The following is a 27,820-nucleotide window of genomic DNA, read 5'->3' as shown; positions in this document are numbered from 1 at the left end:
TAAGAACCTCACTTCTTCAGATGCAAGTAATGGAAATTTCCAGAGGCAGGTATAAATCAGTATGGAGATAACGAGATCGGTTCAATCAAGGAGGGTGAGGTGCTCTGCTAGCAGTTGAAGTGTGAACACCAAGGGAGGAGAAACTGCTTCTGTAGTTGGATAGCCATTCACAGTCTTTGTTTAATCCTGATCTGATGGTGTCAAATTTGCAAATGAACTGGAGCTCAGCAGTTTCTCTTTGGAGTCTGGTCCTGAAGTTTTGTTATCTCCATACTGATTTATACCTGCCTCTGGAAATTTCCATTACTTGCATCTGAAGAAGTGAGGTTCTTACCCACGAAAGCTTATGCTCCCAATATTTCTGTTAGTCTTAAAGGTGCCACAGGACCCTCTGTTGCTTTTTACAGATTCAGACTAACACAGCTACCCCTCTGATACTTGCTGCTGGTAAATGTAAATTTGCATGGTAGTTCATACTTGAGTCCTCACAAAAACCTAAATGATGACCTCCAACACAGCTGTATCAACAGCTTGGCACATCTGACTGCCACAGGGTCCATTCATGTGGAAAGTTATTCCGCCTTCACCTTGATGAGGTCACTGGTAAGGTTCTGTGTAACAGAGTGAGTTGGATGCAGTTGTGGAATTTTAGTATTTGTCAGAAATTGTAGCAACTGCCCTATGGAGTGTGTTATCAACAGTGCATTAGGTGATATGAAGGTGACAAGGAATGCTGGAGTCTTTTCCTGTAGCTTCCTATTTTCATGCTTTCAAGGTTTAAGTGCTATCCCTGAACAGGGATGGATTTTAGCATGTGCTTTCTTGAATTGCCACTGATACCAGGATAGGAGATCAGACCCATAGGTCCTTTCACAGAAAGATGAGGCTCTGGGGTCCAATCCTCCGATCTTTGATCATATGATAAGTTCCATTCACTTCAAAGTGACTATGCACATCAGTGTTGCAGGATCTGTTCTACATAAAGTAGAGCTGGTAAAGCAGGTCAGATAAAACAAGGACTGCCTTTGAGGGCCTTGAAGGGGCTCTCAAAATGTAAAGAGTATGTTTATATTTCAAGAACTACCCAAATCTTGGCCCAGAACACAAACCAGTTTTTAAATGTTCGGTTTACCGCACATCCCCCACTTTTCTATATTTTCATTTCCTGGTTTTATCTGGGCTCAGAAATGGAAAGAGTAAAATATAGAGATGCTCCCACCCCGACTGATTTCTTGACCAAAGTGGTCTGGATAAGTAGCGGAGTTTTTGGTTGCTTATTGAAACCAAACTGTCTAAGCTTTGAGGTTCTCCGGCATATAGGAAAATGGTAGCCAAAACCAGGGCTACATGCAGAATCTGACACTGCTCTAGTTTTAATCCTTGTCTAAGTCATCTTCCTAGTAGCCTTTTGTGGACACATGTAGATTATGTAATTGATCAGATAAACAGAACCACCCCAGTGTTAGTATTTATTCTGGTTACAGCAGGTGCAAAAATGTTTCTCCCATAAATAAATACTATAAGGCTTGTCTACACTGCCCAACAGTTCAGACTACCGAGGTATGAATAGTTGTGTGCACTAAAATGCTGCCCGGTAACTCCCCTTGTGTTGATGCTGCAGGCACAAACTAAAAGGTTTCTAGTTTGTATTAATGTAGTGCTCTTCAAACAGGACTGCATTAATGTGAAGTAGAAACCTTTTAGTTCATGCCCTCAGCGTCCACTCTTTCAAGTGACCGTGCAGCACTTTGGTGCGCAATACTATTCACACCCCCTGTAGTCCAAATATTGGTGTGGCGTAGATGTAGCTTACTTGAAGACATTGGAATGTAGGTGAATAACAAAAGAATGCTGCTATCTGACAGTTTGAGTTACTTTTATTTACATCAGTGGCGTGATCTTGCCCTCAGCTAAGTTAATGACAAAACTCTCACTATCTTCAATATGAACAAAAAGGCCCAAGGTGTTACCTTCACAAAATGTGCTAATAATTACAAAGAAACACAAGTTAGTAAGACATATTTTATACTATAAATTAGTAAAATCTCTTGGTTACAATAGTGGAGAGTTCATTAGTTTGTTAGTAGCCATGACAGAAATGAAACTGCCCATTCTACCCACAAGCATCAGGGAGAGGAGACTCTATGGATGAAATCACTTCCTTGGGCTACATGTTAAAATTCCCTTTTGCTAGGAGCTCTCAGTTTGGTTTTCTTTGCTGGAGGCTGGTCTTCATTTCCCAGTCCTAGAAACAACTTGAATTGCTTTGATCCATTCTGTACGCTCCACAGATGTGGCTGCTTGCAAAAAATAGTGGACTTCATTTGCTGTGATTATTTCAAATAGGTTGGTGTCAACGTCATGCTTCTTGGCTAGGGGGTGGGGGGGAGGGAAGAAAGTATCAAATTACAGAAGCGAATGGAGAAATTTTAGCCCATGTTTACAGTGTTTCTGCTTCTAAAATCATGCTGGGATTTCCTTCCTGTCTACCATTATCACTGACTCTGCCATTACTAAGAAAGACTTCTCAAATACCAAAAATCACATCCGTGAATAGAAGCCTCCCCCTATGGAATCAGGAACAGGAACTAACAACACTATATGCTAAGGGCTACGTCCAACCCTCCCATAAGTCACAGCTGTGGTGTGGGCTCAGTGCAGCCTCCAAAATCAGCCGAGCACAGCTATCTGCAAAGAAAGGAAGCTCAAACCACCCCAGATTGTGATGCCTCCATGCATCCTTCACCCGTGGCAGCACAGCTCTCTCAGGAATCAAGTACCCAATAGCCAACCTTGCTTTGTTACAAACAATCCATCCCTCAAAGGAGAGGAAAACTTATGGAGTGGCTGATAATGTTAGTCCTTGCAGGATTAACTATGGTGGTTTGTTCCCCATGAGCATTTTCCCTGATTTCAGAAGAGAGTATGAGGTATAGATTGACTGCTGCTTGGCCTAACCCCTCTTGCTACAACACTTCCCCTCCAGAGTCATGGCCTGCAGTAGCCCCAAAGTTCATGGGGCCTTGTGCAGATTACCTCAGCATAGAAGCCAAGTAGAGTTAGCCTAAGCATATGGCAAAATATGCATTTCCCTAACTCCCTTTAGCTCAGTCTTTCTTCATTGCAGACAAATCAGGATAGCTGTGGAGACCCAGTTCTGGGATTAATGCTGCTGACCTGATCCATTCATGATGAATTCTGAATGGCTTATTTCTGAGCCAGGATGTTGTCTGACTACATCTAGATGTGTACGTGTACTGCAAACACCACACTGCTGTTTGTGTGTTTCCTTACCATCTGGTATGTCTTCGATAGCTGTCACCACGCAACCCCTCAAGTGAATCGCTCCAAGTGGATCTTCTCCCTGACAGGAATGCCAAACAAAACAGTCATTGGCATGGTTTAAAATCCAACACGTCTGCTTCTAAAACTGTCCAGATATATCTGACTGGAGCTCTTCACTGGAAGCAGGGATATATGATGCAAAAGTATGGCACAGATCGATGAGAAATGGGCACAGTGGGACGGGGCAAATCTGCATGTGGATGGGGGAGCCCCTTTGGAATACAGGCTCCACTAGATATTTTGGAGGATCCATTCTGAGCTCAGTGTGCAAGAAGAACGTAGAGATTTGTACAAAGTGCAAGATCTGGATTGACTGGGCCCTTCCTTCAGCGAATAGAAGCAACGCACCTGCAACATTCAGCCAGCAGATACAGTTCCACTCAACATTGTTTGAGAAGGGTGCTTGTTCCAAAAAGGCCTTCTCTACAGAAGGACAACCACCACCACAGACATGGTAGGCCAGATTCTTGTTTACACTCTAGGTCTCTTGTGCAGCTCAAGACTGTGGCTGCAAGTGATCGGGGAGAATTCTCCTTGTGGAGAGAAAATTTCTGCTGGCACAAACCTGAAAGTAGCAGCTCTTGTGCCCTAACACAGGCCCATTCCAGCAAAGGGGTTGGCAGTGTGCTGGGGGTGTGGCAGAGCAAAACTCCTCTATGCCGATCTTCACTGGCTCTAGGCCACCCTGACACCACTAGGGCTTGGCCAGCATAGGTTCAAACAGACATAACTGGCACCTTACTGGACCCACCCCTGCACTGAGCGCAGATGCAGGGAAGCATTGAGTCCCCAGGAGCCAAATTAATCCCTGATGTAAGCAGGTGCAGCTCCATCAAGGCATCAACTTATATTTGGGAAGAATTTGTCCCACTGTAATTATACAAGAGACAAAGTATCCTGGCTCAGGCTAATACAGAAAATATAACAATAAAAAGGCTGACTGTATTTGATTAACTTGTTTTTATGGCCTAACAGATTTTAATCTAGTCTGAGCATGTAAACAAAGGTGTATTGTGACGCTGGTAAATCAGGTGCCAGCTCTTGCCAAGGCTGTAGGCATCAGCTGAGCACTGACGAATTTATAGCTGGAAACTAGACCAGCTCACCTGTAACTTAGTATTGTTCAAGTTAGGTGTTAGACTTATAGCAATGTGTTTAGTGTTTAGACTCTATAAAATGCTTGTAAGTTGCTGCATGCATTAATCTTACTTGTAATGTCTGTATCCCTTGCCATAAGATAATATGAAAATTTTTCTTTATAATTGTAAGAATGCCTCCTCTGAATCTGTGAATCTAGGCAGGAAGAGTGTTTTCCCTGCCCTTCAAGAAGGACGATCAAGACTAAATAGGCCATTTTACGACAAAAACTTTGTTGATTGCCCCATCCTCCCATGAAAAAGTTACATGCGGGAATGCTTGTCCCATCACTTTGAACTCTGGGGGAAGGGCACATAAAGATGCTCACAAGAAGGACTGGTTATCTCCTTGCTGTTTGGACTTTCACAAGGGCTAGAGCTGAGAAACAAAAGCAAATATCCCCAGGATCAACCTGGGTTAGCCCTAAATGACATTCAGTGGACAGATTACTACATCTCTGTCACCTTTCTGAACCTAAGATTGTAACTCATTGAAGCAGGCAACATATAAGCACAAATCTGTAAATAACTCATTTCTTTCTCGTAGTTCATAAATCCTTAATTAGTTTACTATAAGACTAGCTATCAGTGTGGGTGTGGGATCTCAGGTACAAATTGATCTGGGGTAAGTGACTCGTCTCTTGGGACTGGGAGCAACCTTAATATTTTGTGATTTTTGGTGTAAGTATCCATTTATCACTAAGTCCAGCTTGCCTGGATGGCAAGAGAAACTGGAGTGCGTAAGGGGACTCTCTGTGACTCCATGGTTAGACTGTTACTGTGACCCAGGAATTCACATTTGTTACTGGGATGGTGAAATCTAATTGTAGAACACACCACCAGTTTGGAGTGTCTGTCCTGCTTTTTGACAATCTGCCCTGAGGTTGGCACTCCCAGTCATGAACCACTGCAGCCAGCCTGACAGTACTGTTCATGTAATTAATCACTGGCTAAAAGGACGGATGCAGGGAAGCACAGATTGGCACTCATGGCCGCCTCTTTCCCAGGTCCAGGAACTTTCACTCAGCCACGCCCACCCAGCACATGTAGAGCCTGACGTTCTTTGCTTATCTAGAGAACAGCTACAGTTAGTCAGAAGCAACACAAGTACTTCCCCCATACACACATGCTGCCCAAACACTCGCAAAGGAACATTCCAGTCACCAGTCCACCTGGAAATCAGGTCTTTAAGAAGCTCTTGAATTATGCTGGTAAAAATATGGACAAAATCACTCACCCCAGCAGGATCATAGTAGTGAAGATATGCAGGGTCCTCTCTTAGGATAAACTTTCTCACTTTCCAGTTTTTCCTCCGATGCCCCTAAGCAAATTTACAAAAAGTCACCTAATATTCTGCTTTGTTTAAAGGGAATCACACACACAAGAATAGGAAAATATAGCTGAAAAACTAATGTTTTGGCCTTGATAAATGGGTGCCTTCAATGAAGGACCTTACACTAGATAATGTTTTCAAAGGTACCTAAGTGAATTTGGCACCAAAATTAACTTAGGCTTGATTTCAAGATTTCATTTAGGCACTTTTTAAAATCTTACCCAGTGTCTAATTCGGTAGCTAGTTTTCCTGCCTGTACATGAAGAAAATCACACAAGTAGATACTATTATTCACTTAAAATAGATCAGCATTTTTATCAGCCATAACTACAGTCTTGAAAAATAGACTTTCAAGGCAGAAGCAGCAACACTCAGAAACGGTGACTTTGAGTGGGATGATCAAAACCAGATTAATATTAGTCAAAAGGGGCTGTCAGGCATCATTTCCTCCCACTATTTCAAAAATATTTCAGTTTCTCAAGTAACTATTGCTATTCACAAGGAAGTTCTTTACTCACTAGATATGGGCCAACGGTGGTGGGGGCGGGGAAGTGAATAATGGCAGAAATGTGGTGAAGAGTCACATCCCTTTAAATAGTGGATGCAGTTTAACAGGAAGAGTACAAATGACAAGGCCAATAAGTACTCAGGCTCCCTGCAGATGATTTGTGGCATCATTCACAGACTCAGACATTCAAGTAGTGTATCCATGTTATCTATGCATTCATTATCATCATCATCATGACACCTATCATCATGTGATCTAAAGACCAAATAGAATTAGGGAGCAGAAAAGGTGACAATAAAAGGGGTATTTCTGTCTCAGTTCCTCCAGAGAGAAGACGAGGGACTGTTCCTAGACAAAGAAGAGGCATTATACCACCCAGCAATGATATCCATCTACCTATCTTTTTGTTTTTTATAGAGTCCACCACTCTAGTACCTAAAACTTGATACTGCAATGAGCTCTGTGTGGGCAGAATACTACACCTGCACAAAGCCTCAGTGAAGTCAATGGGCTCTGGGTGAGTGCTGTGGTCCGCCCCCAGGGAGTTCATTGCAACATCGGGGCCTCAGTGTCTCAAAGGATATTGCTATGAATGACTTTGTACCAGCTAAACCTGTATGCCCAGAGCAGGTGGAGGATGTAACAGATCTAATACAATTCTAGCTTCTACATTCCATGGCTTCTGATAATGCTAGGTCACTCTTAAAAGCACTGGCTACTTACCCTACCTGCAGCCCCACCAAACCCCCACTCCTTGGAACTTATTTGGCTTACCCATTTCTATGACTAAATATCACATTATCTTCCTTTGAAATCTGCACGGGCTTTCATACATGTATGGAGCATGTCCCATTGCTCCAGGACAGGGCATCATATTTTAAATGTTGGGCAAACTAAGATTTTTGGTTTCAGTCAGTTAGCTGGGGACGATCAATACCTAATATCTTACTCCCACCCTGGTGTCTCTTGTTGCATTGTGAGCTGCACAGTGTTAATGTCACTGAAGAACCCTGATCCTCCCTGACTGTTCTGCTAGTATTCTGATTGCCGTCGTGTTCCTTCAGGCATGTCAAAAGGGAAAAGGTTATTACAAGGAGGAGGGAGAAAAATTGTTCTTCTTAACCTCTGAGGATAGGACAAGAAGCAATGGCTTAAATTGCAGCAAGGGCGGTTTAGGTTGGACATTAGGCAAAACTTCCTAACTGTCACAGTGGTTAAGCACCGGAATAAATTGCCTAGGGATGTTGTGGAATCTCCATCATTGGGGATTTTTAAGAGCAGGTTGGACAAACACCTGTCAGGGATAGTCTAGATAATACTTAGCCCTGCCTTGAGTGCAGGGCACTGGACTAGGCACTCTCGAGGTCCCTTCCACTATGATTCTATAATTCTATGAAAAGCTATTGTAATTAGGTTGTATATTGTGTGTAGAAAGGAAGGTATCCTGGGGAAAGTTATTTCCCTTTCAGAGGAGGGGGTCAAGTAAGTGGCTTGTCCAGGGACACATAGGAAGTCTCCAGCAGAGCTGGGATATGATCCCCCCAGTTTGCAAGGCAGTGTGGTCTAGTAGGTACAGTGCTGTATAATGAGACTGGAAACCTGGGTTCTAGTCCCATGTGTTCCACTAACCAGCTGTGGCTACTCCTCACACAGTTTGCCTATCTTGTCTCATTAGATTATCAACTTTTGGGGGCAGGATCTGTCCCTCTCTATGTGTATTTATAGCACCTCGCGTGATGGGGCCCCAAATTTGATTGGGCCTTTAGGCACTACTGTCATGTAAATAACAACAGTAAACCTTGGTAACTTGGACAAAAGTACCAGTTAACCTCAGCAGAAAGCATCTTTGTACAAAGTGAGGAGGTTCAAGAACATTCTGAGAATGATCTCAGCTGCTAAGTACTCATGTAACAGCCACCACCTTTGCCAACACGCTGGAGATGAAACCAGAGTCCTCCAGAGCTAAAAGCACAAACTGCTACAGCCTGAGCTAAAACACTGTTGCTAGGGGCTAGCCCAGGGATCGGCAACCTTTGGCACGTGGCCCGCCAGCGTAAGCACCCTGGAGGACTGGGCAGGTTTGCCTACCTGCCGAGTCCGCAGGTTCGGCCGATTGCGGCTCCTACTGGCCGCAGTTTGCCGCTCCAGGCCAATGGGGGCTGCAGGATGCAGCGGCCAGCACTTCCCTCAGCCCGCGCCACTTCCCGCAGCCCCCATTGGCCTGGAGCGTCGAACTGCGGCCAGTGGGAGCCGCGATCAGCTGAACCTGCGGATGCGGCCGGTAAACAAACCAGCCTGGCCCGCCAGGGTGCTTACCCTGGCAGGCCGCATGCCAAAGGTTGCCGATCCCTGGGCTAGCCTAACTCATATTTTCTGTGGATTGACATGGGGGGGGGCCTGTAACACACACTCATAATGTGTTACATTCAGATGGCCCAGCTTAGCTCCAAGCTCTTGAGAAGCTGCTGGATATATTTTATTCTTGTATTTCATTGACTTCATTCCTGTTGTAAAACAGCAGAACGAGTGAAATACTGACCTGCTTCAGTAAACATCCCTGTTTGACCACTGTGCCTCTGAACTCTTCCTTCAGGACCACGTCATCATCACTAGAATTCCCTTCACAGAAGAACCCACTGTCTGCCTGTATGAACACAAGGAAAAGGACAATCTTCAGTAACCACGTGCTACTGGGGTTTGTTTTCCTACTGAAAGGAGGTCAGCTTGTGCTTGGCTTATTATTTGCTAGCCATGAGGCCAAAACAACCCTTCCTCTGGAAAATCTCCCAGAAAAGCCAAGAAACTCTGAGTTTCAGCCAGCAGAGTTCCCACAGAGTCATCCATTGAATGTGGGGGCCAAATGGGCATAGGGCCAGGTTCTCTGTGGGATTTTCCCATGGATCTCAGGACATTTGGAGAAAGCTGGAGCTTTGTTCTGCATCTCAGTGCCCATACACTACTCCCTGTTGACCCCTTTCTTTCCCCATGATAATAAGGCTCCCACCATTCCAACCAGTGACTGCTCCAAACCTTCCCTTACAATGACTTTCAGTGTGCAGAGTGGAACTCATGTAAGTGCTGACACAGCCATTTTCTGCAGGCTTGAGAAGGAAGGATGCCAGTGAGAGCTACCATCACCTGGTTCCACTACGCAGCCATGCCCATTCCCTCCTCCACAGGCATTCACGAAATTTGGAAAAAGCAGGGAATGCTGCTGCCTAGGCTTAACCCCCTTTCCACCAACAAGAACTGGGCACTGGGGTCCACATTCTGCATTTTTCTATTCCCTCTGTGAGGTTTTGTAGCCAGCACTGACATTAGTTGTCTCCAGATGCCTGCAATATTTGCAAGTTCCACAGCAACCCTGCAATCACATCAGTGTGATGCAGTTTACTGAAACATTGCACAGTTCAAAAGATGCAGTTGCAGAGAAATAGTTATGTGGCTCATAGACAACTATTACATTTTGTACTTCATGCAATGTCAAGTTAAATGCTGACATGTTGTGATACCGGGCTTTCTTGATGCCCTGACCTATTTGCATGTATTAGAACTGGAAAAAAGCTGAAACAGAATGCAACAGCGTGAGACAGGTGTGGTCCGAGCACAGGCCTGGGAGCCAGGAATTTGACTGCTAACATTGCCTTAGGCAAGACACACCTTTTCTGCCTCAGTTTCCCCATCTGTAAAAATGCCCTACCTCATAGGCACTTTATGAGGATAAATGAATTAATTGGCCAAATCCACAGTCCTTACTCAGACAAAACTCTTATTGATGTCAAGCTTTCCACCACAGATATGATTAGTGTAAACAGAACTTATAGGAGTAAGAGCTTTTAAATAACATTATTTAATAGAAACAATAATTTGACTCAGTACACCAATGACTTTAAACATTTGTCTAACATGAGTGGTATTTCATGCTTTTCAGATAACCAGCTTATATCTGAAGTACTCTATTAAATTAAATCCATCAAATGTATGGTTACCAATCTAGCTCAACTGAGATGATCCAAGCTACATCGGGGGTGTGGGGGGTGAAACAAAATATTAAAGAAAGAAGCTTTCCTGCCCACTAAAGGTTGGGTGCGACCTGCTCCTTGTGTCGACTGAGTCACATCCGGTGACTTTACTGACAAAAATCACTTTGTAACACTTCACTCCTCTGAGAAACTCCAGAGCAAGTCCAGCCCTGAGATCAGTGAACTGGATTCTTCTCAGGCTCATGTATCATCAGCAGAATTGTTAGCTAAGTTCCAGTGGCAGTATTTCTATTACTAGTGAGGATGTGTAAATCAGAAAGAACCCAGCTTGACTTTCAGATCTCAGATTGAGTTTACTGAGCTGGCTGCTAGGACAACTATTAAAAAAAAAACTTTATATTGGGCAATTTCATTCTGGAAGCCACAGAGAGAGACAATAAACATAGACCTCCATCTCTACATAGTCACTTTCACAGGATTTGTGGGACTGATGACAGCAGTAAGTCTAGAAGCCCATGTTCAAACTTTGGAAGACAGAAGAACATGCCACAATACTCACAAAGTAGTAATAGGCATCAGGTAGATCAAGGAAGGGGGTGTCCGTCAATCCTTCGGCAGCGCTCTTAGAAGTGTCCCCAGCTGCCTGCAGGTAGCCTTCATTTAATAGGGAAGAGGCTAGCATGAGACCCTCCTTGCGATTTCGGATAGCGTTGTTCGACACTAGCCAATCAATCACACAGCTGCCTAGTCACAAGATAATAAAACAAGATGTGTATTAACAGCCATTACCCAAGAAAATAACCATGACAAGACCTGTTAAGTATACAGAGGCAATTGGCCTGCTCTCTGTGTTCATGAATCTGATATTTTAAATGACAAACATGACAGGCTAATCTGGGTATGTGGCAGTGTTCTCTTGCTGAGCCACACTGTTAGTGCTGACTCAGGGTGGCAAGGGTAGCTCATTAACTGTACCCTAGACAGAAAGGAAGTGGGACTAGTCAGGGGAGACAAGGTGGAGCTGATAAGTCCTAAGTGAGGAATCCTAGGACTAGCCCAGCCTAGGGAAAAAGATTCTTTGCAGTTACTTTGTTAATAAAGCAGTACCCCAGGGCGGGGGTGAGTTTTGACCCTTTCCAGCACACTATAGACTTTGTCTTGGAGCAGGATGGGAGCCCTGCCTACTCACAGGGTCGTTTTGCTGATTGGAGCCAATACCGCACAGTACCCCTTTAAGAATATTTCAGTGGTATTAAGGATTTCATGACACGCTGGATGAAAAGAGCGGCTTCAATTCTTTCATCTCTCTGATCACATTTTAGAACAACAGGCCCAATCTGTTCCATCCATAACCATCTCCTACCTGGCCTATGGCAGACGCTTCTGAACACTCTACAGAAACCCACTTTCTACTGATGGAGAAAGCTTCCACCAGTTGTTCTTCTCTGAATTTTATATGGCTCTGGCTGGGCCCTATGCAGCTCAGAGATGTACACCCGCAGTGTCATGACTTGAGCCCTACTGTATATTTCATTGCCTGGAGCACTTTAAATGGCAAATGGGGAACAAGAGCTCGTTACCTGTAAAGCAGTGATTGAACACTTTTTTGTCTTTTTCCAGCTTCAGTTCTTTTATTCCTTTGTTGGAGTCCTTCATTGAGAGATACAAGGCGCTGTGTAAAAAGGAACCATGGGAATTGTTAAGAACTAGGCAGCTTTTAACTATTTGGCATAATAATGCAGTGCTCACTCTGTACTGGGGAAGTGCCTCACACTCTCTTGGCACTGTTGCCTCTCCAACACAACAGCTTACTTGGCTTAAGCCCAAGGAAGACAAATGACTGCATGGAGTCTAGTACTTTTGGAGGCCTCCCCAGCTCACAATCTGATTCTTGTGCTGTCTTCAGCAGCAGGTCTGGACAGGAAAGTCCACAAGGCTCAACGTTCCATTTGGGCGACAGAACAAAATGGGGAATCGATAGTGTGAGCAGAGACACAACACTCTCCAAGCACTGTAGCAAAGCTTCACAGAATGGCCTCCTTCCTGGACGTCCCTCCTTGTTTTAAGTTCCTCCTGCAACTTCTTCCTGTCCTGTCTGGGAACTAGAGGATCAAGAACTCTATGAGTTTGATTTATTGGCAGAATCCTCGTGCTTTAGGGGGCCCTGCAGTAGCCTCAGCAACTCATGGTCTGATTTCCCTCCTCCAGAGCACCTATATGCATGCCCTAGATAGCTCCATTGCTTTAGGCCCCTGGGTTGTAGAGCCAGCCTACTAGCAGAGGAAATTAAATTCTCTGGGCCAAGTCCTGAGGTTCTTGTTCAGTTGTTATTCAGTCCTTTGTCAGACAAATCTCCCACTGCAGCCAACTGAAGTTAGCCTAAGTTCAGGATTGGGCCATGTGTAATTTTGTCTCCCACCAAAGAATGTCCTCAGCACAGCAGACAGGGCCTTGTATTTATTTTTCTGGAAGATTATATTCTGGGACAAAACCTGTTTCCCTTAGTTTTCTAAACATTAACAAATGGATGCCATATTTTCTGGCCTTCGCATATCTTTTACTTTTCACTAGATTTAGGGTTCTCTGACAGGCCGCTTAGTCTGGAAAGTATTGCTAATAGAGCAGGCTGGAGACTGTTCCGCATGGAACCAAAACTTTTGAACATTTTTGCAAAATGGAATAGTACTGAAACATTAGGATTTTGATTTAGGTTTCTCTCTCCCTGTCCCTCCCTCCTTTCCCCCACCCCCTGAAGTGAATGGTGCATCCACCCTGGACCTCAGAAACCTTCCCATCAAAAAAATGATTGAAATCAGTACTTTGAAAATGTTCCAACCAACTCTAATTGCTAGCCCATTTCTGCAGTGCTTTATGCTTTGGCTTGGTTGTTAGATAAACTGTAAAGACTAAACTAAAGATAGCTCTTCCAGGGAGATGAATAAGCAAGAAACCAGAGATGCAGAAACTCCTTCCTTTTTCCTATGTCTTACTCTCTCAATCATCATCAGCTGCTAGATCTTAATTAATCTGTTAGGGCATGTAAAACAGACCATATGAAATATTCCATGATTAGGTTGATCAGAAAATAAGGTTTACTGGAATTTTCCTGCTTTTGTAGTGCAGTCCCCATGTCTCGGCTAATTTCAATGGAATTTGAGTTTTGCCCCAGTTGCAGTGGAACTGGCCAGACAAATATCTAGTCACCATCTCCTCTCCTCTCCCTGTCCTCTATTCCTATTACTCCAGTTCTCTTTGCACCGCTGCTGCCTTTGGCTTTCTCCTTTCCTGGAAGTGGCTCCCTCTTCCACCAGTGCAAAGCACCTCCTTCTTCCTTGTCCCCTGCCATGACAATTCCCTACCCATCTTTAACTTATCACAAGCCAAGTGCCATCCTCATAGTTCAGAGGCATGTAGGCTACCGCAGTACATTATGCTGCACTCTTAATCAGCGTTTGCAAAGGCCCATAATACAACATACAAGTATAAATTAACTCAGCGGCTGGTATTCAGCAGCAGGCACAGAGCACATCACTAGAGCCCAAATCAGTGGCAGCCTGGCTAAGCCAGCAGATTCATTTAAAGCCAAGATTTTTAAAAGTGACTAGTGATTTTGAGTGCCTCCATTGCTGAAACACCTTGAAAGATGCCTGATTTTCAGCTGGCAGGTGCGCAGCACTTTCTGAAAATTGGGCCCCTTCAAAGTGTCTCCAAGCTGGGTTCCCAAAAAACAAGGCACATAAAACCACTGGCCGCTTGTAAAAATATGAGCCTAAAAGTTATGAGTAATAAACAAGTCTAAATACATCCTTTAATTATTATTATTTTTATGATCATTATCCCATCTTCCCCTTCCCCGTCCCGCTGCACACTTGTTTGGGTCACCCACCTGCTACATCTTGTGTTTTAGGGGCCATTGACATCAACGGGAGTTTTGTCATTGACTTCAAAAGGGCCAAGATTTCACCCTTTCATTTGTAAGTTCTTTAGGGCAGAGACTGTCATTTACTCTGTGTGTTACAGAGCCTAGCACAATGGCCCCGGACCTGATTCAGGGGGCCAGGTGCTAGACCAGGGGTCGGCAACCTCTGGCACGTGGCTCACCAGGGTAAGCACCCTGGTGGGCCGGGCCAGTTTGTTTACCCGCTGCGTCCGCAGGTTTGGCTGATCGCGGCTCCCACTGGTGCGGTTCGCCGCTGCAGGCCAATGGGGGCTGCGGGAAGCCATGGCCAGCACATCCCTCGGCCCGCGCCGCTTCCCGCAGCTCCCATTGGCCTGGAGCAGCGAACTGTGGCCAGTGGGAGCCGCGATCGGCCAAACCTGCAGACGCAGCAGGTAAACAAACCGGCCCGGCCCGCCAGGGCGCTTACCCTGGCGAGCTGCATGCCAGAGGTTGCTGACCCCTGTGCTAGACAATGTAAATAATATTAATAAGTTATTTTCAAAGTTATGGTCTATTTTAATAATGAAAAAACTATGACGGACCATTACATTCTATCCCCTAGACTCCTTTTCTAGGCTTTGCTGAGCTGATGCCTACAGCTGTAAACTTGACAACTCTGTGGTCCTTGTTAATTCTATCGTTACTTGACCCGTCAGGCAAGTGTAATTCATTTCATTTGAAATCAGCTTTCGATCTCGCATTGCAGCATGCAAAATAGAGCTGCTTGCCGTGCATCCTAGTCCCTGGAAAGGTTTTAGCATTGCTTTGGGATGCTACATGTGCATGTTACTTATGTTTCAGTGACTACTGTACATATGTTTTAGTCTCATTATGATTTAGAAATGACCCTCCAGTGAGCCCTATTGCCTAGGAGGTGGTCTTCAGCGATTACAGTTGTGGGTCAGGGAGACAGAAGACCAGCCTGGCCTACATGGTAGTGAATCCCTTCCAAAGAGCTCAGGCTGATGTTCCTTTATCTGACTCTACTGTCTACTCCCCGCTGACGGAAGGGAATGGAGGAAGAGAGGCATTATACCAGACCTCAGATTGATTGTTTCAGGCAGCCTGATGGACTTTCTGGTGGATTTTCTGGCGAACCTTTGGCCTCCTTCGATGCACTGAATAGCCTTCTTGATATCCCGCACCCAGGCGTCTCTCTCCTCAAGGTAGGCGGCTTGGAAAAAATGGTCCTGCTGTTTAGCTGTGGTGAGCTTGAAGACAAACTATAACAAGAATAAGGATTTTGAAAGGCGTCTTTATGGAACCAGTGGGTTACAATTACACCAGCATCAACAAACTGTACAGCCTCCCTTAGCAGGAGCTAAGTATAGTGTCCTGAACACATGATTAAAGCAGAAACACTCTGAAGAGATAGCTAAGCAGACAGTGCAAGTAATCAACTCCTTGTATTGTTATAGACTGAGCATTCCTGACATTCTTACCAGAGCTAGGTTATGTAGTACTGACATAACTAGCCAGGTGCTATAGCTATGTTATAGGTGCAGAGAAATCCTTCCCCACCACCCTGTGCATCTATAAAGTAGATGGAGAAGATTCCAGACTAACACTCCTTCGAGTACCAGATGGAGGGTTTGTCTAGCATGCCCACCAGCGCATCACAGCCCCAAGACACATAGGGCCTTATCTCGAGCACATCGACCTCAATGGGGAGATTCCCATTTGTGTCAGTGGGCTTTGGATCAGGCCCATCGTTTGCTGCCATAAGGAATTATTAGGTCCTGACCTTCAATATTATGTACTATTAGCAGGAAATAATGGGGTAGTAGAACCATGGTGCCTTTTGAAAGGAGCAGAAAGATGTGCAACAGAACATATTCCCCTGAGCCTGTGCAGGCAGGATTGCCCGTGGACCTTCTACACAGCCAGCCTCGTTTCACACTCCCCACCCGTGAATAGCTCAGTAACAACAAAAGCAGTTTTTGCCCTAGACTTTTATCTGCCTTTAGGAACATGTAGGGCTAATTTTTAATGCAGTTACTATATAGTTACTTAGGTGTCACATCAAAGGGAGAATAGATCTCCTTACAGCACAGTTAGGTAGAAGTAATAACATCAGTTTGAAAAAACTCAAGAGTGGATTGTTTAATTGATCAATTTAAATAAATATTTAAATGTTCCCAAAAGATATTAACCTGATGGTTATCCAGCAATATTCTGTAGGTATTTCATCAGTCATGCAAGATTTCCATTTCCTCTAAAATCTGGTTTCCCATAATTTAATTACAGAGTAAATACAATGGGTGCTCAATCGGATTTATTAATAACCACCTACATGAAACTATGTTACATTAATGAGCAGGCAGTACTGGGTGCCTTTGAAAAGAAAAGTACAGCCTGAAAACTGCACATCTAACCGCTAAGTGCAGTGAATCCACTGAAATGAAATTAATATACTATAGTAAATGCTATAATAAATCCACATCTACCAATGTAGTCCACTGAAATCTACACGTGTAAACGACCTAGCTGCTGCCTCTCGGGAAGGTGGATCACCTACACTGACGGGAGACTCCCTCCCATCGGCGTAGGTAATGTCTACACTGAAGGGCTGCAGCAGTGCCGCTGTTGCGTTTCAAGTGTAGACAAGCCCTAAATCCAAACAAAAACATTATCCTCTCCTATATGACATCACTCCCAGGTCTCAAAGTACTCACCTCCAGAGCAGTGGAACAAACAGCCACATCCCAACAGCAATATACAGTACATGTCAAAAATAACAACAAGCTAGACTGCTACAGATCCCTGTTTGCAAAAGCCACGCTAGCAAATTAGCGCCCACAGTATAACATACCAAGTTAAGGCAGGCTCTTACCAAATAGAGAATGAATTACCATAACCTGGAGGAGAAAGCTAGGAGACTCAATGTACCCGGTGTCATCCCAGAGAGGAACAGCTGTTCAATCAATTAAACAGCGGAGAGTTTGAAACAGAGACATTTTCTACTCCAGTGTATAAAGTATGAAGGAGGATGAAAAAAATATTTCCCAGATTATCAGTAGAGGTAAGGCCTCTCATAAGAAAGCAATGAAGAAAAATTTGATATAACTTTGAAAGAAGAGAAACAGCAGAGATAGCACCACTATAAGAAACAATGTGCCAATAAACCAGGATTGTCAATAATGGTGAATGAGTACCTGGGATGGCCTAGATCTGGGGTTCTCAACCTTTTTCTTTCTGAGCCTCCCCCGAACATGCTATAAAACCTCCATGGCCCAGCTGTGCCACAACCACTGTTTTTCTGCATGTTTTTCTACCCCTGAGGGGTAGCAAGCAGGGAAGTTGCCTGGGGCCCCACATCACAGAGGACGCGGAGAAGTTAAGTTGCTCAGGCTTCAGCTTCAGCCGTGGTAGTGGGGCTCAGGGCCCCATGGTACATTCCCGCCTAATGGGGCTTTGGCTTTCTGCCCTGACCCCTAGAGAGTCTCATACTGGCCATGCGTGGCAGACCCCCTGAAACCTGCTTGTGGGCCCCCAGGGGTCCCAGATCCCAGGTTGAGAACCACTGGTCTAGATAATATTTAGTTCTGCCATGAGTGCAGGGGACTGGACTAGATGACCTCTCGAGGTCCCTTCCAGTCCTACAATTTCATACTTCTATGATATAAAATCTCAAAGCACACGGTAAATCCCCATTCAGGGCAGATTTTTCCTTTCACATATTGGCAAATGCCAATAAAGAATCAATAAACTGAAAAAAAAGAAAGTGTGCTGCTAAGCTACTGAAGTTAATCAATGGATTTCATCTTTCTAGGCGCTGATTTGGGAAAGCCTGTCTATTCAGAACAGCTGAATAGGAGTCCCTGAGACATAAGTACCTGCCTACCCTTAAGCACATGCTTATGTGCTGTTCTGAATCGGGCCCTACTGAATAGAACTTGACTTGAAGTTGGTATAAGTTGGGAATCAGAATAAACTCATTCCATTACTTACAGCAGTTTGGTTGTCCCTGAATCCCCCAAAGTATTTTTAAGCTGTCTGAGCTGTCTGAAGTGAGTGGATGCAAGCAAAGTCATCAGCCACTATGCACGAGGATGATTCACACAGAAAATATAAATGCATGTAGCCAATTGGAATTAGGCAAAGGATGAAATATTGAAGGGGAAACTCAGGGCTAGTCCAATTCTTTTTATGGATAATAAAGCTACAAAATGCACGTTCTCCAAAATGTTGCATTTGGAGAGCTAAGTGTTTATAGCCAGATGATTAACTTTTGATCATATTGGTAAGCAGCTACTTATAAGAATAGCTGGGACTGCTCTTGTGAGTAAAGGGTGTGCAATCTGCCCCTTTGTTGTTTATTTAGCTATTTGAATAGTGTCAGATTTCATCATGGGATGTCCTCCGTGAGCTGCTCTGCAAAGCTACCACAGGCTCTGGCTGATTTAGGGGCCAGGAACTGATCTACAGACCACTGAAGACAATGGAAAGAATCCCACTGACTTCAGCAGGCTTTGGATCAGGTCCTGTCCAGGACATTTTATGTACAACGGCCCAAATCCTCACTAATTTTTCTTCCATTCTCTCTTAGGCAAACTCTCAGTGACTAGACTAGGGCTTTGCCAGAGGAAGGACTGAGAAACAAATTGAGTAAAAACCTCAAGGGCTATCCATGCAATGACAGGACTCGTGCTTTTTGGACATAACAGATGAAATCCAGACAGTATGCTTACTATCACTGAGGGCCTGATCCGAAGCCCAGGGAAATCAGTGGAAAGATTCCCTTTGACTTCAGTGGCCTTTGGATCTGGCCCTGAACACACCATTCATTCTGCAAACATGTATGTCCCTAAAGCAGGAGAGACATGTAGCTTCTAGCATGGCACTATAACATCTGCACTGGGCATGAACCCAGTTTCCCTTGTGAGCTATAACTCACCATTTCAGTACCTCCTGGTAGAGGATGTGGAGTTGTGCCAATGGAGAAAATGTTAGTGCTAATCCAAAAACACAGATTCAAAGCAGCAGAACTAACCATTAAAAAGCCATACATGCGAGGATCCATGATTTTCTCTTCTCTCTGATGCTTACTAATTAATTTAGATCTTTTCTAACACTCCCATCCTGTTCTCTAGTCACATGTGCAACCAATTAGTACATTTTCAGACTGTTTGGCTTTATCCCCTATTTGAAAAGCAGGTGATCCAGCTAAAGCCAATTAAAAATTCAGTCTGTCACTAACCCATAGTGCACGAATGGCAAACCTTTGGGGACAAACAGTTAGCAGAAAAGATGACTTCTCAAACAATTATACTGGAAGGTGGAGAGTTCACAATCACTGCTTCTCACAGGCACCCAAATCACATCTCTACCCATGAGGAAAAACCCCTTTCTCTCCCTTCTATTTCAGGTAGCTGGTGTATCAGCCATGTCTCTTTAGCAATAATTCATTTATAATACCCCTGCTCTTAAAAAAGACCCTTGGGGTATTTTATAGCTCCTGGAGTCTTGTTTCACATTCAGTCAGAGAGGCGACACCTCCAGCAGCAGAATGCCCCCTATAAGGCGACACCTCCAGCAGCAGAATGCCCCCTATAAGGCTACACCTACATTACAAGCTGGGGTTGGGGGGGTGGGGAGGTGATTTGCCTGCTCATACACCCATCGAGCTATCACAAGCATAAATAGCAGTGTTGCCGTGGTAGCATGGGTAGCAGCAGCAGAAGCACAGCTGAGCAGAGTACATGCCCACCGGTTTCAGGTGGGCTCGTACGTGGACATGAGCAGGGGAATCCTACCTCTCGCTTGTAGTGTAGACGCAGCCTATGTTTCAGCACCACTTCAGTACACATTCAGACCACCATTTACTGAATCACCAGCATTACTTCTTGCAGCATCCTGAGTTTTCCTCTAACATCTCCCATTCACATACTGAGCAGGCCCAACCCTGCTTAACTAGCTTGTGAGATGTGACAAAATCACAGCCAAAATAACATAGCTTTGTAACATTTTATTGCCGAAAGGAATATCATTAAATATTTTGTCAGCCATCTAGGGAGGAGGGAAGGCCCAGTTGTTAGAACACTAGCCTAGTCCTAGACTGGGTTCAATTCCCTGCTCCACCACAGACTTCCTGTGTGACTTTGGACATGTCACTTAACTTCTCTGTGCCTCAGTTCCCCATCTGTAAAATGGGGATAACATCACTGCCCTACTTCACAGCAGGTTTGTGAGGCTAAAGACTGTAAAGTTCTTTGAGATCTACTGATGAAAAAGTTCTTTGTACGTTATATACATACACCTCTACCCCGATATAACGCTGTCCTTGGGAGCCAAAAAATCTTAGTGTGTTATAGGTGAAACCGCGTTATATTGAACTTGCTTTGATCTGCCGGAGTGCGCAGCCACCCCCTTCTCCCCCCTGAGTGCTGCTTTACTGCGTTATATCCAAATTCGTGTTATATCGGGTCGCGTTATATCGGGGTAGAGGTGTATATAAAATTATTATTCAGTGGCTGTAAAAAATACTTACCATCCTTTTTCCAAAATCCTGACATGGGCTATTGATAGAGCTTCCTTTCAGGGGAATCATTCCTTTGGGACTGTTGTCAATCTTCTTCTTATAGAATTCAATTCCATCGTCCAGGAGCACTACCCACATTGGCTTCCAGGTGTTAAACATACTTCCCTGCATTAGATCAAATAAGCCAGTTATATTACATTTTCTCCATTCAAGATTTGACCTTCTAGAAAGAGACACTTTTAAATGCCCTTCCAAGGCAGATCTATCATAACCCCCATCACGCTCTCCTTTTTAAATCCATGAATTGTTCTCTTTCTACAACCATTATTTCCTCCTGCCTGTAATCCCACTAACATGCTTCTCCAAAATTGCATCCAACAAGCCAACCTGCATGTTTTCCCTGTATCCATGAGATTTTATCACACAGATCAATGCCTTTCTTCAGATGCTATTTTTTGCAATACTTTAAACAACATTCAACATTTCCACCCCTGGCTGGTTTACAGTTTAGGCACTGAAATGAAGGCTTGATGCTACAAGATTGTAAGCACCTCGGGGCTCTTTCTTTTCTGTGTTTGTACAGTACGTAGCACAATGGGGTTCTGGTCCATGACGAGGGCACTTGGGTGCTACAATAAGACAGCTAATAAGTAATAATAATAATTAATAATACAAATTGCTGGGGCCTCTCAGTTCCCATTGAAGACAGTGAGAGGGAGGGTGTTCAGCACCTGGCAGGATCAAGGCCTCTGTGGATGGATCTTCAGAGATGCTGAACACCACGATACCCAGAGCGGTCGATGGAGTGTACCTCTGCTGAGCAGCTCTGGAAGATCGTATACCTAAATCAAGCGCTGGACTTGAGTCACCCAGTTTGAAAACCGTCGTTTGCACAGAAACAGACATGAATTATTCAGCTAGCCCGGCCCCACTGGTTATTGCTTAACCATTAGCAATATTTTGTCACTTTTGTTGTACCCAAACCATCACCGGAAAAGGAAATTTCATCTGACCATATTAAAAGAAGAGGAATATTTGGCTCTAGGGTTTTATTTCAGCTTTTAAAGCTCTATTTCCCAATAGTAACGCACAAAGATGATGTGTGGTTTGTAACTAGAAGTTTGGATGTTTATCGAGGGCCTGGTGTAACGTACATTGAAATCAATGGCAAAACTCTCATTGACTCTCACAGTGGAAGATCCAGGTGCTGTATGGACTTTAAAAATCAATCCTGGAATTTTATAGGCCCCTATCATTGTTGCGGGATATGTTGTCTGGCAGAGATGGCTTGCCAGCTTTTCAAAAGTGACCACAGAGTAGAGATGCTTGAGTCTTTGGACACCCAACTTGAGACACCCCGGGTCTGATTTTCAGATGGGCTGCGCACCCGCAGCTCCCACTGAAGAGCTAAAGATGGAAACCCAAAAATTAAGTGCATGAAATCACAGGCCGCTTTTGAAAAAGTTGGCTTGAGTCTCTTTGAAGAGGAGACTATAGCCTGTTACGTGCAGTCTGGCCCTGAGGCAGAGCTTGAGTCACTGCGACCGATAGACCCCAAGACACAGATCACACCCGCACCGGGGGAACTCTCAGGGGTGGCTTCCACTTCCTTTGTGCAGTGTGAGCCCGAGAGTAGGGGGCGCATTTGGATTCGTTAGATTTGACAGCTGCATGTCGTGCTGCCTCATTTAAATGTTGTGTGTCTGTGACAGCGGATTGGACAAGAATTTCTTTTAAAACAAAGCATTCCAACATAACACCCTACCCTCCCCTGCCCACTCTAACCCTCAGAAAACTTGCTGTACTCTGAATCAGACATGAAGTTCCATAGCGGGGTGGGAGCTGATTATCATGGGACTTTCTGTGCCTGCTGACAATGGGACTTTCTTCCACATCCAGTACTCTGCTGCAGAAGCAACATGTTCCTGGTATGGACAGCTATGGCTCATATAATAGCCCTTGTGTGGGCTGCTCTCCTCAGTCCAGGCTCCGCAGAGATCTACAAAAAAAGAACGAAACAGGCCACCACATTCTGGCTAATATAAATAAGTGGAGAGAATTTAGTGATTGTACAAAGAGCCAAATTGACCTGCTGGCTGATTTTTTGGATGGGGAATAAATCAGAGTCAACTTAGGATGCAAAGTTAAGATCCATGACTTTGAGTAGCCTTTTGTCCACTGTCATATCTTCACTCAAAGTAGTACCAACCCCAGTGCTTTTACTTATAAGCAGACCATAGTGTTTGGCAAAGACCAAAATCTGCCCCTCTTACACAACGGGGCTACTTGCACAGCAAACAGGAGGGAGGGATAGCTCAGTGGTTTGAGCATTAGCCTGCTAAACCCAGGATTGTGAGCTCAGTCCTTGAGGGGGCCACTTAGGGATCTGGGGTAAAAATCTGTCTGGTGATTGGTCCTGCTTTGAGCAGGGGGTTGGACTAGATGATCTCCTGAGGTCCCTTCTAGCCCTGATATTCTAGTGTGAGTAAGAATATCAGACTCCAGTCCATAATCAGCAAACACAGAGAAGATACAGTTCTTCTTGCCTGTGACTACTCAGGTGATAAAGGCAAGCAGGATTTGGCCCACAGTCTCTTGAAACTAAAGAGAATTCTTTCAGTTACCCAAAGACCACAGTTAAGATGGTTATTTCCCAAATATCCCTGCAAGATGAATAGCAGCTTGAAAAACAGTCTCCTGCAACTTCCTCCTAATTGAACTTCTCCTTTCTTTAACATCTGTAGCACTGAATGATAGAAAATGATTATTCTCTCCTGATAGAATGGCAGAACCCACAGAAATTCACAACTTCTACACTACCAAACTTAAAGATACAGGGCCAGATCCTTGGCTGGTGTAAACTGGCACTAACGTCAATGGGGCTATGCCAGCTGAGGCTCTGGCCCACAACAGTATTGATAGCTGATAGCAAGGAATGAGGGACGGAGGCTAATGGAGGGTGGCATGAGCACACCCTCCATTTGGTTGTGGATGTGAAGGGCCCACCTGTACCTTTGGAAGGACAGACATTTGCCTTCACTTTTTAGGAGGCCATTATTGAAAAGCCCCAACTGAAAAGGATCATAGAAAGAAGTCAGAAATGAAACAGATAGGGGGCTTGCTGTCCCAAAATTAAATCAGGAGTGAACCAGTGCTATGATTTCCTTGGCTGAAGGTGCTCTGTTGTGGGATGCACAATAGATTTCTCACTGTCTGTCTTTAGGATACAGCACAAGTCCTACTGATTTCAACTGCCTTCTCCTTTATGGCCATCTCCACCTCTCCAGTACACCAGTATTACCCACCATCAGGGTGAAGCACCCTGTTGCAGGAGAGAGAGCATTCTCAGGGGTTGCTCCAGCATAGTATCACATTCCCACTACCTCAAACCTCTCTGTTTTCCTGCAGAAGTTACTACAGTAGAACCTCAGAGTTACGAACACCAAAGTTATGAATTGTCCGATCCACCACACACCTCATTTGGAACCAAGTACGCAATCAGGAAGCAGAGACCCCAAAAAAAGGAAATACTGTACAGTATTGTACAATACTATGTTAAACAGGAACTACTGAAAAAATAAAGGGAAACTTTTAAAAAAGATTTGGCAAGGTCAGGAAACTGTTTCTGTGCTTATTTCATTTAAATTAAGATGGTTAAAAGCAGCATTTTTCTGCTACATAGTAAAGTTTCAAAGCTGTATTAAGTCAATGGTCAGCTGTAAACTTTTGAAAGAACAAGAGTTATGAACATTTCAGAGTTACAAACAACCTCCATTCCCCAGGCCTTCATAACTCTGAAGTTCTACTGTATGATGACCAGCAGTGATATACCCTGGCAACTGGCCCAATAGAATGATTTTCTTGCCTTGAGTTACCCATCGATATGCAAGGGAGTGCTATTTGCGCCCTGCTGTACTCCCAGGAGCAGCTACACGTAGGCAGAGATGCACACCTCTTACATGGCAAACAGAAGTACCACTGCTGTCTTTCACTAGGGAAGGGCAGCTAAACTCCTCACCAATGGAGACTACTTGGGACTTCTACGGGATCAGCACATTTCCTGGGTGTCCTGCTCCTACCCATTCCCCAGCTGGCCCCACCCACTTAGTGTGCTGCATTGGCCAGCTCCAGGCCCTCTGGTGGAGTACGGGTTATGGGTAGCTTGCTCTACACTTTTTGCCACGGGGATGACAGGCTGGTTCTGCCAGCAATGAACCTGGCCCCCTGCCTCCTTAGGATTTTAACAGTGCCACTTCAAGGTTGCTTTAGGTATTTACTTTCTTACATTTACAACAAAAATGAAAGAGCCAAGGTGAGAGGTGGAGAAGAAGCATCCAGGCAGCTCAGTTCACCAGGAGCAGAGCTCTGGTCCCACACAGATTAGGGGCTCCACCAGACCCAAGTTCTTCTCCTGGGTTGAAGACCTGTGGAGCCGAGATGCTCCATAGGGCAGAGATCCTCTAGCCAGAGTTTCTTAGGAGGTCACAGTTGCTTAACTAAACTGCTTTAAGTTAGTCTGATCTCGCAAGGGCACTTTAGCAGAGGTCTGCCCTTATGATGTGGATCCCATGGCCAAGAATCCCTGCTCAGAGGAGCAGCAGCTGCTATTTCAGACCAGTTGCTCTGCTGAGGCTGGGGTGGGGAATGGGTCCAATCTCACCGGCTCCCCAAAAAGTTTCCCACATGAAGCCCATTTACTTGACTCAGTGGGGTATGTTCATTTCATTACATTTTTTTTCTTTGTAACAAAGGAGTCCACTTTCCCAGAAAAACTTTTAACCTCAGGGTGTACCTGAGGTTAAACCCAATGCAAAGCCCAAAAAATCAGCACTGTAAGAGAGGTAATGACATGGAAAGTTGTTCATAAGATCCTTTTGTCTTACACTAAACAATGACATGGTACCTTGCCGAGTTCATTCTCATAGTACGGAGTCATATGCCCTCAAACTGGGCATGAGCATTCAGCCAAATTTTTTTGGATCTGTGTTTAGAATGCTCCATTAATACATATAAAATGCATATTAATGAGTTTGTCATACTTTACAGTAGGCTGAGAGGATACAGTTGCTACTACATAGTTACAAGTAAGTAATGCTGAATTAATGCCCTGCTAGAGGAATTGGTTGATCACTTGTTTGCATTTTTCATGAAAAATAATACGGAAAACATTTTTTTTAAAAGCAAAATTAAGTTTCCCCATCTGCTCAATTGGTGTCAGCCCTAACATTTGCCCGTTGCCTGTTTAGAATTGCCCACCTACCTTCTTAACCAGATAGCCTTCTCTTATTCGCTTTGGTTCTCTCTCCATGCTCAAGCCAATCCGTTTTTCAGTACTGACAGCGCTGGCAGTTGCAACGTGTTTGACTATAAAGGCTCCTGTGGGCTGCCTTTTCTACAGCTGTGTCACTTGTCGTAAGTTCCTCTGTCTGTTAATCACATGAAAACAAGTCTATTTCCTCTTATGGGTCAAGAGATTAGAATAGGGAAATGCAGAACTGTGTGTTTATTTATAGGTCTTCTTTGCAATACTGTAGAGAGCAGATCTATCAAAAGTCCAAATGCAGTAAAATGCTCCCAAACAGAGGAAAAATCCTATAAAATGGATAGAACATTCTAAACACAGATCCAAAGATTTGAAATTCGTCTGCATGCTCATGCCCAGTTTGAGGGTATATGACTCTGTACTATAACAGTGAACTAGGCAATGTACCATGTCACTGTTTAATGTAGGACAAAAGGATCTTATGAATAACTTACCATGTTATTAGCTCTGTTTTAATGTCGATTCATTGGGTTTTACAAAGACAAGGATACATTTGGCAATAAGCACAACTTATCTAGTTTAATGAGAAAGCGCCCTTTCCTGATGTCAGAAGCAATCTGATTTTTACAATAAATGGTTGTTATTGTTGATGGAAAAGTGCTATAGTTTGCCATTGGGGTTGGTGATCACATACGTTTTTAGAGGCACGCAGTTTAAAAAAACAATCACACACATTATTTGAAACTTAATTAGTCACTGTTACAAGTAACACCACTCAGATGACTACATATGAATTGGCTTAGAAGAAAACATCATTTTCCTGTTGTTTGCATCATGCCCTTGACAGCACTTGACGTACAGCCACTTTCCCAATTTCCCATATTGAGTCAATCGATCAGCTTCTGCTGCTGTTTGTGTGTCTTTCGCCAGCAACAGGGGAGAGAAAAACATGTAAAAAAATGGGTGGGGAAGGGATTGTTCGGGCACAGAAGTTGAAAGCACATGCAGTGGGCAAATGTAGCAGCTGCAACCACGTTAATCTCATTTATTTTAAATAACCCAGATTTCAAACTGATAACAAGGTCCCTTCAGGTTTCATTGAATGTATGGGTAAGTAGTTGCACAGCCCACACAAAACACCGACTCCAACTGGAGTTAGCAGCTGCAGCCTTTTGCCCTACTTACATAATGTGATGGAACCACTGAATCTGCATAAACCAAGACCCCATCCCTGGCCCACCCCTACTGGTGCCTCTGCCCTGAACCAAACAGCACCACCATGGAGACCCCTGTCTCCGAGAGGCAACGTGGTTTAGTGGGTTCTATTCCCAGCGCCACTGCTTTCCTGCACTGTGAGCTTGGGCCAGTCAGTTCTGCTCCCTGATTCTTTGTTTCCCCTTCCACCCTTTGTCTGTTTAGATTGTAAGCACCAGGGAGCAGGGCTCCACTTGCTTTTAAATTGTAATTGTGCACTGGAGATGGCCAATGAGTGGTGTCTGTAGCTCTCCCCTGCTCTGGGCAGCGAAAGGCTTACACGTTACAGAAATCCCTTCTCAACACAGGTGAATTTCATCCAGTGCAAGTCTGTCTCAGATTTCACTCCGATTTTTATAAAAATCTGATTACGTTTGTGACACAAGGAACTTGGTTCAAACTTGGGCCTTAGACCCCAGCCTGTTGTTATTCTAAAACAAAACACTGATTCATTTGGCCATTGGGAAGCTACAAAAAAACTTTCTAAAAACAATGCACAATTTCCAGTTCTCCTGCTGCACAAATACAATAACTTTGTTATATATTTTAATATACAACTGCACTGATAATATTATGA

At 44.2% G+C, this 27,820-nt stretch overlaps 1 protein-coding gene across 1 annotated transcript; it reads right to left on the bottom strand.

Annotated features, from left to right (window-relative positions):
* Positions 1-1,747: 1,747 nt before the first annotated feature.
* On the bottom strand, positions 1,748-26,067 carry PLEK (pleckstrin). The gene is made up of 9 exons (XM_054023227.1): positions 25,987-26,067; positions 20,736-20,891; positions 15,287-15,468; positions 11,886-11,977; positions 10,865-11,049; positions 8,862-8,966; positions 5,719-5,802; positions 3,295-3,364; positions 1,748-2,372 (listed from the first exon to the last, which is right to left on the bottom strand). The coding sequence occupies exons 1-9, from the start codon at positions 26,032-26,034 to the stop codon at positions 2,233-2,235; spliced, it is 1,062 nt and encodes a 353-aa protein (XP_053879202.1). The 5' UTR covers positions 26,035-26,067; the 3' UTR covers positions 1,748-2,232.
* Positions 26,068-27,820: the final 1,753 nt, after the last annotated feature.

This window comes from Malaclemys terrapin, chromosome 3 (genome assembly GCF_027887155.1).
Source record: "Malaclemys terrapin pileata isolate rMalTer1 chromosome 3, rMalTer1.hap1, whole genome shotgun sequence".
In the NCBI taxonomy this organism is placed as follows: Eukaryota; Metazoa; Chordata; order Testudines; family Emydidae; genus Malaclemys; species Malaclemys terrapin.
This window is presented reverse-complemented; position numbering and strand designations above follow the sequence as displayed.